Source organism: Gavia stellata, chromosome 6, assembly GCF_030936135.1.
Source record: "Gavia stellata isolate bGavSte3 chromosome 6, bGavSte3.hap2, whole genome shotgun sequence".
Lineage (NCBI taxonomy): Eukaryota > Metazoa > Chordata > Aves > Gaviiformes > Gaviidae > Gavia > Gavia stellata.
Window position 1 is genome coordinate 48,452,902 of NC_082599.1, and position 17,660 is coordinate 48,470,561.

The 17,660-nt window shown below is 40.5% G+C and overlaps 1 protein-coding gene across 3 annotated transcripts; it reads left to right on the forward strand.

The window, feature by feature from the left end:
* The first annotated feature begins 248 nt into the window (after positions 1-248).
* Positions 249-9,613, forward strand: CDV3 (CDV3 homolog). 3 transcript variants are annotated; one of them, XM_059818299.1, is made up of 6 exons: positions 249-642; positions 1,201-1,206; positions 2,514-2,593; positions 4,775-4,911; positions 6,031-6,193; positions 7,305-9,613. In XM_059818299.1, the coding sequence occupies exons 1-6, from the start codon at positions 295-297 to the stop codon at positions 7,429-7,431; spliced, it is 861 nt and encodes a 286-aa protein (XP_059674282.1). In that variant the 5' UTR covers positions 249-294; the 3' UTR covers positions 7,432-9,613. The 3 variants fall into 3 exon arrangements, with proteins under 3 accessions (XP_059674282.1, XP_059674284.1, XP_059674283.1); XM_059818301.1 differs by lacking the exon at positions 1,201-1,206 and adding an exon at positions 3,331-3,333 and having other exon boundaries at positions 249-519; XM_059818300.1 differs by lacking the exon at positions 1,201-1,206 and having other exon boundaries at positions 249-519.
* The last annotated feature ends 8,047 nt before the right edge of the window (positions 9,614-17,660 follow it).

Below are 17,660 nucleotides of genomic sequence, written 5' to 3' on the forward strand. Positions count from 1 at the left end.
CTTTCCCTCAGCCCAGCCCCGCGGCGGGTCGCCTCCCCCCCCCTCCTCTCTTTCGGGCCGTGTCAAGCGGCGGCCACCAACGTGGAGCGCGGAAGCCTCCTTCCGCCGGGCGTCGGGCGGGCTCGCGCGGGCCCGGCCAGCCGCAGCCGTTAGGCGGCCGCGCTCGCTCCCCTCGGCGAGGGGCGGCAGGCAGCGGGAGGCCGCACCGCCGCTGCGCGGGGCTCACCTGTTGGCCCGGGCCGCCGCTGCCCTCTCCTTTCCCCCTCCGCCCCGCCGTTGGGAGCGGCCGCCGCCATGGCGGAGACCGAGGAGAGGAGCCTCGACGACTTCTTCGCCAAGCGGGACAAGAAGAAGCGGAAGGAGAAGAGCAGCCGAGGGGCCGCCGCCGCTTCCAGCGCCTCCAACGCCGCCTCTAATGCCGCGGGGGCGGCCGCGGCGGCGGGCGGAACCCGCCCGGCTGACGGCAGCGGCTCCGGGGCCGCCGCCTCCAACGCCGGCTCCGCCAAGACGGTGACCAAGGTGCGGCCGGGCGGAGGTGGGGGGGTGAGAGCGGGGCCGCTCCGTCGGGGCGGCGGTGGGGGAAGGGTCACGGCTTCCTCTGCCGGCCCGGGCGGCGCCTTCCTGCCGGCAGGGGGCGCCGCCGCCGCCGGAGCGGGGGAGCGGCGCCGCCCGGCCATGCGGGCGCCCTTGGCGGCGCGGGGCCTGGCGGGGCTCCCCGGGCGGCCCTGCCCGGGAGCGGGGCGGCAGCGGGCCGGGGCCGCCGGGCAGGCGCTGCTGCCGTGGGTGAAAGCGGCGCCGGTTCCCGGCCTGCGGCTTCGGTTCTGCCTAGCCCTCCCTGGTTTCTGGGTCTTGGCGCAAGGTGGCGGCCGGAACTGGGGGTTCGCATCAGGGGCCAGCCCTAGGCCACCTGCGTGTGTGGCCTGTGGACCTTGGCGGTAAGATCCACCTGGCTCTGCAGACAAAGTACGCTGAGCTCTTTGCCTTTCTGCCAGGAAGGGTTTTACTGCCAGTAATTTTTTTTTTCTACCGTATTACAGTGAAACTCTGAGAATGCGAGAGAAACTTAAGTGCTCATAGTTGAGTTAGTGCCTTACAACGGGCCACGCTGTGTATTTTAAAATTAATTTTAAGGAATACTCTGCTATTTCCCCATGTTGTTTAACTTGGGGAGCTTGACACCTGTAGTAACTTTCTAAGTAGACCAAGGTCAGTGGTAATCTTTCAGTTGCTCTTCCGCTCATTTGCTTGTAGAATAATATCTGGGTTTGACTGAAGCTTGTACTTGGATTAGAAATGAAGATCATTAAACGTGAAAGGTACATTGGTTTGGAAACAATGATGTTTCCATGGAGATGGGTTGTAAGAAATCTAAAAAATTTTTAGAGCTGTAGACTCACGCTCTTCCAAAAGACTGAATCTTCAGCAGATGGTGTAATAACATGAGGTCACTTTCTACTTCTGCTAGTACTTTAAAGCAGGTCAAAGTTTTCTTGCTAGAGGTTGATAATGTGGAAGATCCTAGGACAGGGCTCTTAAAAGAAGCTGTATTCCCAGCTGTTCAGCAGAAAGGGGGCTATACCATTGGCAGACCTTGCTCCCAAGGTCTTCATATTTAAAGTAATATAACTGCATTTCATATAGAATGTAGGAATTGTGTAAACTACTAATTAGGCTGTGTGTGCCTTAAAGCTGTGTCTAGGAACATGGGAGGACTGCTTATCTGTTCTGGTCCATTTCTGGCCTACCTTAATAACCCCAGAATCTGCTGATTACACAGTAGGACAAAACTGACTCCACTTAGGTGGGTCCCTCTTTCCCCAAACACGTAATCAAACTCCTGTTTTAAAACCTTAAAGTGGTGCTCTCCAAAGACTAGTATTCTACTATTTTTGTGTACTAAGATTGCTGTGGTTTTGAAGCTGACCTTTTTACTATTATAAAAACGTCATTAAGAAGACAAGAAAGGCTGTAAATGTGGTTGTGAACGTGAAAAAGTCAAAGGTACCAATATTAATCTTTGTCATAAATCCACTCTAAGCTATTCCAAATGTTCTTCACTGTTTGGCTCATAAATTAGGTGATGGAAAAGTAAATCTAAAGCCTCATGTGCATTTAAGCTGTCATAAAAGCTTACTGTTAGTAAAAGGGAGAGGTCTTGCCCTTGTATTTCCCTGGTCTTGACTGGATGGTCCTGTTCCCTACTTTGTGTTGTCCCTTGACTTCCCGCTGGATTTTTACTGAGATGATGAGGTTTTCTTTCACTTGAATGACTTTTTTGCTGGGGTGTTTCTTAGCTGTTCTAGTGAGTTAAAGTCAGCTCACAAGTGCATCCTAGATGACATATAGTAAGTTAGGGGAGGAGGGAGTGGAATCCTTTCCCCTGTTGGCAGTGGTGCACACAGATCCGTTTCCCACAGAACTTCACCCTTAGTTTTCTTTGTATTATCTTAGCTAAATTCTTTTCTACTTTCAGTGTGAAGAACGTAACAACTTATATTTTTCTCCTCTTACAGGAAGAGGATGATTGGAAGGAGTTTGAGCAAAAGGAAGAAATTGATTATAGTGGTCTTAGAGTTCAGTCCATGCAAATAAGGTACTAAAATTTTCTTTTTCTGTCCAGTATAATCATTGCCTATGTCTAAAAAGTATGTTCTTTCTTCAGAGCTGCCTCCATGGAGTTCAATTAAACAGAGGTTTGGTATGTTTCTGCTAATATAGAAGTTTGCTGCAGGGTAACTTAGGTTTGACTGTTCTCTGCCAATGTTCTCCTGGTTTTCTAAATCTGTTGATACTCTAGGTCTATCTGTTTTGGTTGGGACTCAAATATTTATTACAAATGCTTAACATTCCCCTCCATAAAGATACTAAAGTAGGAATTTCTCTGAGAGAGGAGTGCAGGATAGTAATTCCCACTGAATCATTTGACTGCTGTAAGGATGGCTGACTCAATCTATTCAGCACCTCAGTTTGGGGAGTGAATTCCTGAAACATTGCATTTTTATTTCAAAAAACTAAAAATATTGTTCGTAAAACTAGTGTGCCATGACAAGATCCCACAGGACTGCTTTTATGAGTCTCATCCAAGATTCTTTGTTTGCTTTTTTCATTAGATTGTTCCTCTAGTCTGATCCAAAGTTAAGTTTACTTAAGTCTGTCCTGGTTAAGAAAAATGTTTCATCAGGTCAGAAAAAGGATTTTTATGACCTCAGTCTTAGACTGAGAATGTCACATAATACTCATTGTCCAGGTATTGATGATGTTCAGAATAACGCCATCTTAAAATCACCTTACCTGTAACCAGTGCAATAGATGCTTTCTTCACTGTTTGAGCAGGTCTTGCATATTTTTTGATTTATTTATTTTTTAACAGCCCCCCACCCCCCTTTCGGTTAACTAGTCCTTTTAGGCCATTTGCATGTATTTGGTCCATAAGCTCTTCATACCATTGAAGTGTCATGACAGATAATCACATGTCTGGATGGACAAGTAACAAGTGGGCTGCTGCTTCACGGACTACTAGTACTGTTTGACTGAAAAGCGAGTACTTTGGTTTTCCAGACAAAGGCTGGCATTCTGAATGCTTTTGATGCTGTGGCAGATTTTTCAGGCATGCGGAAGTTTCTGCCATAGGATTTTGTAACCACTCAGTGGATTCAAGGGGAGAGTGGAGAAGTAAATGGAAGAAAAACCCACTGGAGGTTATAAACTATCCAGCTCTGGAGATCTCTTTGCTGAAAATAAGACACATAGTATCTGGCAGGGGTGGGATGTTATGTATACTTACTCTGTTCTAGCTGGTCTGTAGGCATCTGCTTTTGACTGTAGTTTAAAATGGGATAGTGATGTGTTTAGGCCCTTGGTCCAGCTTACTGTGGTTGTTACTGTATTTGGATGAACAGTGAAAGGCCGTTTAATTTTCAGAAGTGATAGGTATTTTTAACTGTTCTCTGATTATTACTTATACAGAAAGCTTATCTAATCATGATTAGTAGGATTTGGTGTATTATAAACTTCTTCTGTGTTCCCACTTTGCTGCTGCTGTTCAGATCAGTATCTTCGTTTTTTTAACAGCCTCACCCTCCACATATGTCCCGTTATACCACACAGCTTTCTGTAGTACCTTTGTCTAGCAAATTATTCTGAGTCTCTGACTATTTCTATGCAAAATAAAATAGTCTAAACAAAATACAGTCAGGATTTTGCATACATTTTATCTTCTTTAAATGGCATATTTTTCTCTGTGTATTTTTTGATTGCCTGTTTACAAAAAAAAATCTGAGTTGGTTTGTAGATTGTTTGTATGGGTAATATAAGAGTGTTTCTCAGGTGGTTATGGTTATAGGGAGAGGGAGCTCACTACTTGCTTTCTGTCGCTACTTTTCTGCAATTTCTTTCTCTTGACTAAAGCATTTTATGGAAGCTGGACTTGTAGCCTTTTCCTGCTTTATCTTCTCATCACTTCCAAACACATGACTGTCTTAGAAAAAAGTCTTTAAGCTCAAAATAAGAAATCAATTTGTTTGATCACTTAGTACAGTTCGAATTTGTCTTTTCTTAAGAACTTTTTTCTTCTAGGTTGCCAAGTTATGTAGCAGTGTGCCAAAAATTGTTCAGATGGAAGAACTAATACAGTGGTTACAGGACTAATGTAGTCTGGTTAAATATAGTATCTTCAGTACAGTAGCCATGAAGTCTCTTCTGTGGTGATTGTGTAATCTCTGGCAAGTCTTAAACCTCTGTTGGTAAAGTGCTACTTTTAATTTCTTTTTTATAGTGAAAAAGATGATGATGAAAGTGAAAAAAGAGAAGAACCTGGTGACAGCTGGGAGGAGACTGGCGGTGGTGTAGACAGATCATCTGGTCCTTGGAACAAGTCAGCTCCTGCACCAGCACCTGTTGTTGAACCAATTGGTAAATTTAACTCAGAGTTGTTGCTTTTTCCAATCGGAAATGTATCAGGTTGAATTAAGCTGCTCAGAGGGTAGAGCTCAAGGAGCAGTTCCTATTCAGGCACTTTCTAACATACTAATGGCTTGTTTGACATACTAGCAAATGAGGAAGTTTTCCTGCAAAGGGATCTAAGGAACTGAGATGATAGTACTGTCAGATACTTTAAATAAACACGAATGGAGGAACTTTTATTTCCGACTTTGAAGGGTAGGACGAAAGCATTCCATCTTTGAAGGAGATCCCTCTACTTTGCAATCTGCAAAATATCTGTTGGAAGCATTTCTGTTGATGTAAAAATATTGCTTTGACAATTAAGTGGATGTTGACCCAATATCTGATGTCTAATATGGCAGTTCTTGGGTTGGGTTCCATGGTTAGTAGTATGTTTTTCAAATTAGTACTAGGGTACAGAGAACATGACGTTGCAAAATTGATTCTTTAACAGGGATAGGACTTCAGTTTTGAGTAAATTTATTAGCGGGATAGGACTTAAGTTTTGAGTAAATTCATTAGCATCAGCAGAGATAAACTACTTAGCCATGATCTGAATTCAGATTATTCTCTTCCGTTGAGAAATTCATTGAAAAGTGGACTGCTGTTTTTTTTCTTGTTTGTACAGGCAAGGAGGTAAAGTTAATTAATCAGTGTTATTTCATCATAGATTGTTACCTTAAATATGAACTATTTGGATATTCTCTTCTGCATCTGGAGAGGTGCTTTAAATAAGATTTGGCAAATATATTTATAATTATATGTTTAAATCTCTAGTTTTAAATGTAAGCAGCTAATAAATTGCAAATAAGAAACATGAAGTCCTCATCAGTGGTGTTGATTCCCTGAACTTTGTGAGGCAATACACAGCAGCCACATTTTAATTTGACAACTAAGTATAGATTAAATTAGGTGATACCTGATTTCCTGCCTTGTCTAAAATATTTGCTTCCAGAGCTTTAAAAGGTGCAAAAACTTACTTGTAAGATTCTGGTTTTTTATTTGGCGGGGGGGGAGGTGGTGCTGGTGGTGGTGTTCAGATATGAATGCAAACTTATTCTCTTGTCTAAATCTTGTTCTTATAACTAGTTACAGAAACCCCAGAACCAGTTCAGACTGGTGGTGTATACAGGCCGCCTGGTGCCAGGGAGGGCGGCAGGCCACGGAGAGCACAGCAAGGACCACCAGAAATCTATAGTGATACACAGTTTCCATCACTGCAGTCCACTGCCAAGCTTGTAGACAGTCGAAAGTAAGTACATTCCATTAATTCCCCAAGAGACATATTTTAACTACCTTCTCTGTGCTCTTATTTTGTTTTAGAGCTTAGGCCTGAATCTTTCCACAGAGGAAAGAAATAACTAAGAAATTATTCTGTTTGGCAAAGAGATATGGGAGAGGTCTTAACTGTATTTTCCAACTCTAGGAAGGGCTTCCCATGAAATAACTTTCATAGGACCATAGCCCGGTGAGATAGCCAAACAAGACTGCCAGTTACCTTATCTTTGGCTTGCTGAAGGATTTCCCCGAAGCAGAATATTTCTGCCCTTGACAGCATCTGGTTCCCTGAGATACTAGCCATGGTGAGGCTCTCCGTTACTGCTGTCAGTAGACATGAGTAGTATGTCTTGAGCACACTGCCTTCTCATTAGAGATGTGAAGGTAACTTAAATGGAGGAATGGGGTTAAATACAAATATAAATCAAAAAACTTGCTGTCTGAGCTGTGGTTTAAAATGATGAGCCCTCCCCCAATTTTGCTGAAGTGTTTTGTATTTTGTGGTGCTAAAGACTTGAGTCTCACCCTGCTTTTGAGTCCCTAACAGAAGAGATAGCTAGGCCAATACCTAATTCACTTGGGTTTTGGGGGTTTTTTGGTGTTGGGGTTTTTTTCTGCTTGCTGTGTTATTGATTAATACAGCCTAGCAGAAGCTTTATTTCTTCTTCTGGGTTTTTTTTTTTGGTGTGGCTTTGCCTGCTTGGCAAATGAGACATACTGTCATTGATGCTTTAGGGTTTGAACGGTGCAAACTGAGCTAAGATGAAATTCTGAGTGAGCATTCTAGAAATGGACTTCTGCTTTCTAAAACCTATTTTTCATAAATGCACTTAAATTTGCTTTTGAGGATGTTAATATTGAAATTTAGAATGTAATCTGAATTGTACTGGGTAATGAGCTTGATTCTGGAGATAAGGTTTCACAAGATTTGCTTGGGAATATTTGGCTGTTCTGTTAAAAAAAACGCTAGACCTTAGTGTTCTGTGTTGGTAATGTTTTTGTTGGGAGGGGTGGAAATCAACTAGAAATTCACAATTCACAAGCTAGTGATAAGATATTTACTGATTACATTTATTTTCCCTTAGGGATAAAGAAATGGAGAAGAGCTTTGAAGTAGTAAAACACAAAACTAGAGGTAGGGATGAGGTATCAAAAAACCAGGCACTTAAACTTCAGCTAGACAACCAGTATGCTGTGCTTGGGGATCAGTAGAGCTGCATACACATTACAATTAAGGAATGCTTTTTTGGTAACCCTTCTACTAAGGTAACTAAACTACAGCTAACGGCTATGATGAACATGCCACCTTATTTCTGCTGGATCTACTGCAGCAAGTGCAGACTACTTTGACGTGATTGGGTCTCCTGCACTATGGAAGCATAGTATGTTACAACTTCTTCATTGGATATGGGGCAAATTAATGTAAATGATTGAACAAGAGTCATCAGTGTTCTTTAATTGCTCAGAAAGATACCTACAGCCAGTGGTCATTTCAAAATCTTTTTATGTTCAGATACTGAGCCTTCGTAAAGGTTGACTACCTCAGACTTGCTGCACTCATTGTGGACACCATGTGGATCACAACTTCTGGAAGAGAAGGTTACAGCTGTTTTAGTGGCCACCTGAAACTTGAAACCAGCTCTACTGGATTCCTGGCAGAAATCCTGCAGAAGTCAGCCATTTGGTTCCAATTTGCTATAACAAAGATTTAAGTGACCTTAATGACAAACCTATTCTGTTCCCCTTCTGAGGAATCCTGTCATGTGTAGCCATAGCCTACTAGAGACTTCTGGAGCACACCATACCACTCATACTATCCAAGTATAACAGAGCTGTAGTTTGTTTACCTTTTTAGATAGCTGTACTGAAGTAATTGCAAAACAAATTAATACTCATTCAGTATCAGATTTGAGGAATGATGGGTTTGAATGGTCTGTCTGCATTAGCCATTTTCACAGTTGTCTGTTTAAGCATTTTTTCTTCTATTCTCCACAAAAAAAATGCCTGCCTTGTTTCTGGTATCAAATTGCAGTATATTTAAATAACAATGAGATGTTATAGTGAAATAGGGTTTATTTTGTTTTTCGTCATGAGCTTTGTCTTTCTCACCCTAAAGCACTAAGACTTAAAGAGATTTGATTTGACACAGAGGTATCCAGACTCCAACTAGTCTTCAGAATTTGTCTTTTAAAAATGAGATACGTGCCAGTAGCAATACTAGATAAACATTCCTCCTCTATTAAAAATAGTTATTTGTTTGTTGAAAGGTAATTGTTACTTGATAACCAAAATAACTTAGAATGCAGAGGGATAACTGAAGCTGGTAAGCCTTATTTATTTGGCTACTTCTGTGAAGCATGCAGGCTTTTTGAGGCAGAAATCCTCTAAGTAAAACTCATAAATGGTGTTCATTCGAAGTCAGGAAGTTTAGTTATAATGAAAGGCAGTGACTTCTTTAAGTTGTCATCTCTGACTTAATTTAGTGAAAGTAGGCAAAATGGCACTGATACACTAAGACTATAGGACACTGCCCATAACTCTGATTCGATGAACGAAACCTGTCAAGTACCAAAAGTGTCCTGCTGTAACTATTTTTCTCTTCTCTGAATTCTTACACCAGAAGCAAAATGAAGTACAATAGTGGCATGCTCCAGTGTTGAGGTTTCTCAGAGTAAATGACAAAAAATAGACCCAACAACTATAAGAGTTGCCAATGGCAAGAAAAACAAGGGAACAAAACAAAACTTGCTTAGGTATGTGGGAGTACTGTAAGTGCAGAAGATGAGGATAGTGCAGGAATCACATAGTTGGGTTCCCTTTGACTAACTGCTGACTCGCTTTAAATCTACTTCTCTGAGGCCAATGGGAATTTTGCTGTTGACTTCAGTGGGGCTGGGGTTTCACCTGGTTCTTTTGTGCACAGACTAAAACTGGCCTTGCCTTTGCAGAGTTAACTGTCTCTAAAACTTCTGCTAGAAGCTGCTATTAAAGAGAGGGCTCAAGAGACTATTCTTAAAGTTGGAGATTTTATTTGGAAACAAAACCCCACTGAAAGACTGATCCCAATCCCTTGGACTCTGAGCCATGTATCTTCCTTGAAAATACATTGTTGCCAGCAAAACTGTTGATTTGTTACTAAAGCTTTCTGTGGAATTCATGGTAAATGGACATGTCACTTGATGTGGTAGAAACATGAAATCTTAAAACACTTTTCCTGATGCTCTGAAGCGATTGAAATCACCAGTGCGCATGAATTGGGTTTTAGTCTACTGTGTGAAGGGTAGATGAGACTGTCCATTGTACCATCTTTATTTGAGATTTTGGGCATGAATTCTGGCAGTTCAAGAAAACCCTGTAACAGTTGCAAATCAAATAAAATGGAAATATACATGGATTCTGGAGTCTAATGAATCTTTACCTTTAGTTCTAGCTTATGACTGTACAACAGCTGAGGAAACGCAGAGCATTTGGATCTCTTAAGGGACAGGCCATGGAGTGGGTAGTCAGCCTTACGGACAGGTGGGCTGTGTTTAAGAGCTTATGGCAGTGCATATTAATATGACTTTTATTTATACATAGAAGTTTAGTTTGCTACCTGTCAGAGTGTCTTCTTACTCCCACCACATAGGACTGGTTTGAGATAGATTGTGAATGAACCTTTGGTTTGCTTTTTCACTTGAAAGTAGCTCTGCTAAATTAAAAAATGAAAAAAAAACAACTCTGGATGGTTGGTGTCACCAGAGTCCATCAGCTGCTGATAACTAGAGGTGTTATCTTGGGGGCTTTTCTTAAGTGCATCATTCCAGGTTCTTTCTGGAGGCTTAAAGGAAAAAAATCAGAAATGCAGCAGATTTTCATAGTACGGAATGTTAAGCTATTTAAAGTGTTTCTTGTGTTAAATATCTCTGCCAGCAACTATCAAAATGCCAGTTGACAGTATTTTCCTTGTAAGAATTAATTGTTCTGCATGCCTGAAATTTTGAAAGTCAGTCCTCTGTGGAAGCTCAGTATGCTTTTGAGACTCCGAAGTCCAACTTTATCTGGTTTGTTGTTGTGTTCAGTTGAGGAGGCATGCTAAGAATGTCCATTTCATTCCTTCAAAACGCTTGTTGAAGGCTTATTCCATAAATGAAGGATTGTCAGTTGTAGAAATGAGATTCTTGATACCAGTCAGTAAAATGCAGTTGTGTGCCACTTCAGGAACTTCCTAACCTGTAACACGCTTTTATGGTGGGTTAGTTATTAATTTCCAATTTAAAGGTTCCATTTTACTTTCTCTGGCTTAAAATAAAAACACAGCCATAAAGTTACCAACTTGCTAGTAGAACATTTAAATGTCCAGTACTTACTGGGAAAGGAACAATTTGGTTTTGTGGTTCTCAATGATATAGTCTATATTTAAGGAATGTTAAAATGGCAAAAACTAGATCATTTTAATAAAGTCGGACTTCCCAAATGCCTGCTGTAGGAATCTGGCATCTGTATTTACTTGAGCTGATGATACATGTAGGAGAGGATTAGTTCCCCTCCCCTGCCCCTCTTCCCCCTGCCCCCGGTTTAGCTGTGCCATGTTTAATCTTACTCACAAATGAAGATGAATTGATAACTAAAAGTGACTGTCTCCTGCTACTTCAGTTTTGTCTTTGTAGCTAGTTTTACCAGTCATGTCAAAGTAACTCTCTTACAAAACTTACGAATAGATGATTTTTTAATGGTACCAATCGTGTTAAGAGACCTGACACCGTAGGGACTACGGTTTTTGGTATTTGACTGCATCTGTTAGCTCTTGGGAACTCTCTCACCACAGCATGGCTGAGACACCTGTGCTGTTTAGGTGAAGTAAATACAATATAAGTTTGATAGGGCTGCACATCTTGAAGCGTGCTTATCTGCACTTTTGCAATAGTTGTATCTTTTTGTCTTCTTAATTTCAGCCTGGTTGAGCAGTTTTAAACTTGCTTGTGGCTTTCTCTCAAATACCATATCTAGAATGGAGCAGATTATTCTTTTTTAGACTAATAGGGCTTTACGTGCTTAAAAGGTGCTTATTTACAAGGTAGCGATATTATTCTTTCCAATACTGGCATGGTCAGAGAAATGAATACCTCATATTTTACATGACCAATTTGTATCAGAGGCCCAAGAAACTAAATTTTACCAAAACCACTTTTATTAATACCCACAACCCAGGTTTTATTGCCTAATTTAGTTCCCAAATTGTCCCTTTCTGTTTTCAGCTTTTAATTTCACAAATTGGTTTTAATGGTAACTAGGGGCTTTATTTGGGAATATAAGAAAATAGTAACATGCATATTTAAACTTCAGATATATAAATTAGGTACATACAAAGGGGGAGGAAATCTGACATATGTTTGCTGATAAATTCTTCAGAAAAAGTAAAAACTCAGCTTGTCTGTATCAAGGTTAATATGAGAACCTGTAAGCTCTAGCAGATGGAAGAAGAAATGACAGCAGAAAACAGAACTGAGGAGTCTAATACTGATTTGGATAAGTCATAACAATCATGTAGCTAGTTTGGCTTCTGAAGCACCAAGTGTAGTTCCACTGTGTTCTGTTTGAAGTGAAATAGAACAGGAAGGTAGATTTTTTTTTTTTAATTAGGGAGAGTGGGAATTACACAAATAAAACACAGGAGGTATAAGAAGAGAGGGATTAGGAAGGCCATTTTCTAAATGATAGTATTAAATGCATAGCCTGAGGTAGAGAGTGGGGTGTAAGTGGTTGTATAGGAGAAGTGCTGTGTGGTAAGCGCTGCTTTCACAGTGACAGATCCATCTGGCTTTAAACCAGCAAAAGTGTTTGAAGTCCAGTATTTGGGGAAGGCATCCTTTTTTTTTTTCCCCTTTAAAGAAAAGAATCAGGAAAGTGTGTCCAGAGAGAAAGTAGAATTTTGCATTGGTACAAAGCTGTCTAACCAGTTGCGTAATGAACTGAGAGAGGACAAATTCCAAGATAGTTCAGCAATCTTATTAGGAAATAACTTGTTTCATATTTAAGAAACTCTTTTTCACTTCTGCATGATAAAAAGCTGAGACACTGATTCAAATTGTTATGAAGACATTTCCTTTTTTTGTGAAGCATCTTCTAATGGTACGTATATCATGGTTTTATGTTCAGTTGCTTAGACTATATGTTGATATAGCAAGGTTAATGAAGTTCAATGGGCTGCTTAGCCAGAATACAAATATTAAAAATGTATCACAGTATTAATGAATCACCAGAAAAAGTGGTGCATCTGGAATGCTGGAATGGAAAGTATCATCTAAAAAACTGTATGCACTGAAAAGAAGCAAGCCCATTTTGTAGCAAGAGCATAGGACCAAGAGAGTGGGGTTTAGCCTTGGTTTTCCACTGAGCTGCTGTGTTAACTTCAAGTAGTTTAGTTTCACTTTGCCTCAGTTTCCCCAGCTGTACCAAAAAAACCCCAACAACCTACCTCACAGGGGTGTTGTGAGGCCAAAGCTGTTCTTTGTCAAGGGCTGGGGCTGATGGAAGGTGCTACAGAGGACTAAAAAAATCTATTAAAAGGTATTTGTATTAGCTTTCATTACAGTATTGTAATACCACTTTGCGAAAAGCTTATTTCTACAGAATGTAATATACGTTCTATTTAAGTATTATGTAACTAGACTTATTTCAGTATGTATGGGTAAGGAAAAGTTCAGGCTGAGCACTAACTCGTATTTACTCTTTTTAATTTTCTGTGCAGCCCAAATGGTATATTAATATGAGGCTTTTTGTTTTTACATGGAATACGTTAAAATCAATATTGCTATCTTTTGTAAACCCCGTGACTGAAATAAAATCCTGCTCGCAGTGGATAGCCATCTCTTATAATGTGGCTGTTTTAAAGTTTGTTCAAATTATGTGAACTAGAAATGTTCACTCCTGAAAGTATATATTTGTGTCAGGATACTAAGTGGTATTTTGTAGTAGGAATGTGGTTTTCTTCCCCTCTCCACATGTAAACACACATTTGTCCTACTCTTTATCCTTTCCCATATTTAAGTTGAAGTTGCATGCAGGTACAATGGGAATATGGGAGAGAGAGTAAGCTTAACTTCTAAACTTTTTAAATCTGGTCTTAAGGCAGGCTGTGAAGGAAAAAGATGAAGGGAGTAAAACAAAGGGAAATAGTTGCCCATTGAGAGGTTTCTGTGAAACAGGTAAAGGAAAGAAATGATCAGAAGATAGAGCTGAGAGGGGTAAGCAGAAAGATAGGTAGGAGAGGAAGGAATACAGATATAGAAGAGGTTGATTACCCTATTTACTATTATCTCCTGTTTTATCAATTAACTGTAGCTGAAGGAACATGAAGAAATCATTTTTATTAATATGCTCTTTGTCTGCTGTTGCTGGTGATTTTAAGGTTCATCACTCAGCTTTTACAGTGGGCCTCCAAACAGAAGCAGAGAACATGATGGTGGCATGCATGCAGACAAATTAGACCTCTGGCTGGGTACTGGACAGAGATGAGGCCCAGCAGCTATCTTCTCTTACTGATATTTTTATCATTGCAGCACATCTAAGACAGTTGTTAATGTGCATTGGCTGTGACAATTCTCTGTCAGAAATGATTACTGTTAAATTTCAACAAACTATTGTAGTTGCTTCAGAAGAAATGTTTAACTAGCTGAATAATAGGCATTAAAGAATAACACCAGGGAATACTTATGGTGCTGATGATCAGTGATACTGATGTCAACAGATTGGAAGGTGGCTTAAAATGACTTTGAGGTATATATACTGTTATATGGTGGGGCCAATACTGTTATATGGTGGGGAGGAGAATTACTTTTAAGGTGTATATCATCTATTCTTTTCCCCTCTTAACAAATAAACTATCTTGGTCTTACTGTCTTTCCAGCTACAGAGAGCTGCTTCTACCATTCTCTTATCACTTTCCTCCCTGTATTTTTCTAATGTGTCAATTTTTTTAAGGTGCTGATGAAACAGCAAATATTCATTGAGGACCTCTAAGAGAAATACATGCTGTAATATTTTTCCATATTGTTCTGTCTTTAATACAGCCTAACATCTTATTCGCTTTCTTGACTGCAACTACACATTGAGCAGATGTCTTCATCAAGCTGTCCATGGTGATGCCTAGACCGTCCCCTTGAAAGATCACAACTAATTCAGAATCCACCAGAGTGTGTATGAGTGGTTTAAAGCCTTTGCAGTATTCATTGCCTTGGGTTTATTTTCTGTTGACATTCACTTGCCACTGAATTGCCAAGTTTACAGAGTTAATTAGCTTCCCCTGGCAATCACCATCTTCCCTGGTGCTGACAAACCTAATAACTTTCTATGGGCATTGGCTTTTCCCATCAGATATACTGAAGCCTTCAGTTTCATGTATATAATTCACTCTTCTTACCAGTGATTAGCATGGTGTGCTCTTACTAACTTATACTCAATCTGACCTTTTCTGTTCTGTTTCTTTTTTCCCCTATCTTCGGTACTGAATTTTCTTTCTAGCTCAGTTATAGCATTGAAGTCACGGAGTTATAACTGTCTGCTTTATTTCAAATAATTTGCCTACAGAAAACTGTTAGTTAAAATGTTGTCATAAGCTTCCTTTTTTAATTAAAACAAATCACTTATTCTGTATCTCTTTCAGGGTATATACAAGAATAACAAAATGATTCAAACCATAAAAACAGTCTGATACAAGATAACAAATGCATTGAGAAACAGGTAAAACATACATGAGTCTGATCTCCCAGAGCTGAACTTCATTGGTTTCAGTGGAGGTATTTCTGTCACTTGATCAGTTTCATTAAAACTTGATTTGAGATCTTCTCACTTGAAGTCTAGACATAACAGCCAGAATCAAGTGCAAGTGAACAAGCCCCATAGAAAACTTGTTTTTAACTTACTGGGTTATTCTGCTCTTTCTTTGTGGCAGAGATGAAGCAGATGTATTACTATGTCTCTGACCAGCAACCAAATGGGCTCACCCACACTTAGTCTAATGTACCTGTTGTAGTATGTAACCAGTCATTGAAATTAGATTATAATATTTGAGATGAAGATGAGTGCAGCAACACTGGGAGGCAGGCTTAGTCTTTGTGGTTTGTTTCATCTCTTCACGTTCTCATCTTGTACTTTAAAGATTGTACATCTGTAAATAAGGTTAAGTGCTGACTACTACCGGTAATGCTATGTTTACAAAGACTAAGGAGATGTCATAAAGGAAGACTCAAGCCTGTTGGGATGGATAGCCTACACTTAAGAGCTGCATTGTCTCAATATTAGAATACTATATCATATAGAACAGCTGCTTTCCAGTACTAATAATGATATGTAGTTGAGAAGAGTGTACCTTGGATTTTGCATCCAAATAAATTGTATCTGTTAGGTGTTCTAACAGCAGTTACTAGTATTCAGTCAAAAGCAATTGTGGCTGCTGGGGGTTTATGAAGTTGGCAAACTGGAGCTCAGTTTTTTTATTAATTTGGGGTGGGGGGTACAAATAGAGCAGATGCAGCAATATCTGATAGTTGTTAGAATGTAGTACTTTGTACCTTCTTCCACACATCTAAAAGACTCCTGTCTGCTGCTACACTCACCAAAGCCCTGTCTTGCCACTGTAAATCCTTACTGTGTTATTTCTAACTGCCCAGTAACATCCAGGACTGACTAGTCCTCTGACTGTGCACTGTGTCTTTAATCTGGGAATTAGGTAAAAGGCAAACTGGCTTTGTAAACTGGCTTGCCAGTGTTTTCTAGATAATTGGCTCTGCTAACTTTTTTTCTGCAACTTGAAGCCCAGCAAAAATCTCTTGATTTGACCTTTCTTCACCCTAGAGTATTCACTTCTTTTGTTCATCTCCATTATTACCATACTAAGGATTTCTAGTCAGGTGCCTGAATTATTCACCACTTACTTACTTAGAAAGCAGCTTGATGAGCAAGAACTGCTGAGTCTTGATCATGTTGTATTTCTTCAGTCAGGGCTCTAGCATCACAAACATGGCTCCATCTGTTGCAAAATTGCTTAGCAAGTAAACGTGAGCTCCTTAAAGAATTTAAACCTGGACCCTTAAAGGCTACACTGGAGCCTGATTCCCACAGAGTACAGCAAAATGAAGGCAGTAGCACTGGTCACAGTACAACACAGTTCAGCTGCAGAAAGGAGTAGGGTTGCATGACTGGTAACATGCTAGCTCAAACAAAACTGTCTTATCTGGATAGCAGTTTTATTTTTTTAATGAAGAGATGACTGAGTGCAGAACAGTAAGAAAGAGGATACCTCTGTAAGTGAAAAAATATGAAACTGAATTTGCATTCAACAATGTACCAGAATGTCTCACCACCAGACTTAACCTGAAGAAGTGAAGATAAAGCCATTTGAATGCTTATTGTAGTGCAAAAGAAAGTATGATACTGGTTGGCTGGGAGCCCACTGAGCACAGCAGGAACTGTTTCAACAAAGTAGAATACAATATGATCTATTTCCGAGAATCCCTGTGTGGCCCCTACAGTTAACACAGGAACCTAATGGTGCCTGTATATTTATATAATTAATGTTTATAGTAATAATTTAAGTTCAAAACCTGAATGATATATATATATTTTTTGTGAGTAGATTTTTTTACCCTCATTTACCTATCATGGCTTCTGCATATGACAACTTCTAACTGTGCAGTGCACATACCTGTTGTTGTCCTTTTGTCCCATGTTAGAATAATGGTATCAAACTCTGTAAAGCACTTTGGTGATGTTTCCTGTGAAGAAAGCTGAAGAAAATAAATTTATCTTAACAGCACCAACTGAATTTATACCTCCAAGTTTGTCTGGCTTTTGTTGTGTTCACCCCTCTCTTCAGCGACTCGGCAATCCCAGCAGTCAGTGTGACAGACAGCAGCCTGCTGGGTGTCTGGGCGTTGTTCTAGAGGGGCTGGCTCTGGCTCTAACAGCTGCCTTCTGCCTGTCCCCCCCAGCACTCCCTCACTGTCCTCCTTCCTTCACCGTGGCTGCTTAGTGCCTGCCGTCCCCCTGGCTTACAGCCCACGTCCATGCTGTGGCCTGTTTGTGGAATATACATACGGGCAAGCTGAGCTGGAGAACAGGTAATGCTCAGATCCCACGTTGCTGGTTCCAATGGGGGGGTGGTGTGTGTGATTTTAGCTGCTCCCCTTCTGCCCTGCCCCCAGGATTTGCAGCAGCTGCAGGAACATGTGTCTCCAAGATGTCTTTAAAGCTTAGCTAAGTGGGTCAGGGAGTGGTTTCTTATCTGTAAAGTGAGAATAGCAGCACTACCCTTCCACAGCAGCTGCTGCTGAGGACTGTGAAGAAGAAAAAAATAAAGTCACAGGACCCTTGTGTCTCACCTACTAATATCCACACCTATATAAAATGCCTGCAATGCAAAGCAGCGTTTTGGAGGTGGAACAGAGACTTGCCAGTGAAAT

Excerpts from the sequence above, each read along its gene's own strand:
- CDV3 (XM_059818299.1), top strand. The coding sequence starts at position 295 with ATGGCGGAGACCGAGGAGAGGAGCCTCGACGACTTCTTCGCCAAGCGG. Across the intron at positions 4,912-6,030 it reads ACCTGTTGTTGAACCAATTG|TTACAGAAACCCCAGAACCA; the intron begins GTAAATTTAACT and ends TCTTATAACTAG. Across the intron at positions 6,194-7,304 it reads AAGCTTGTAGACAGTCGAAA|GGATAAAGAAATGGAGAAGA; the intron begins GTAAGTACATTC and ends ATTTTCCCTTAG.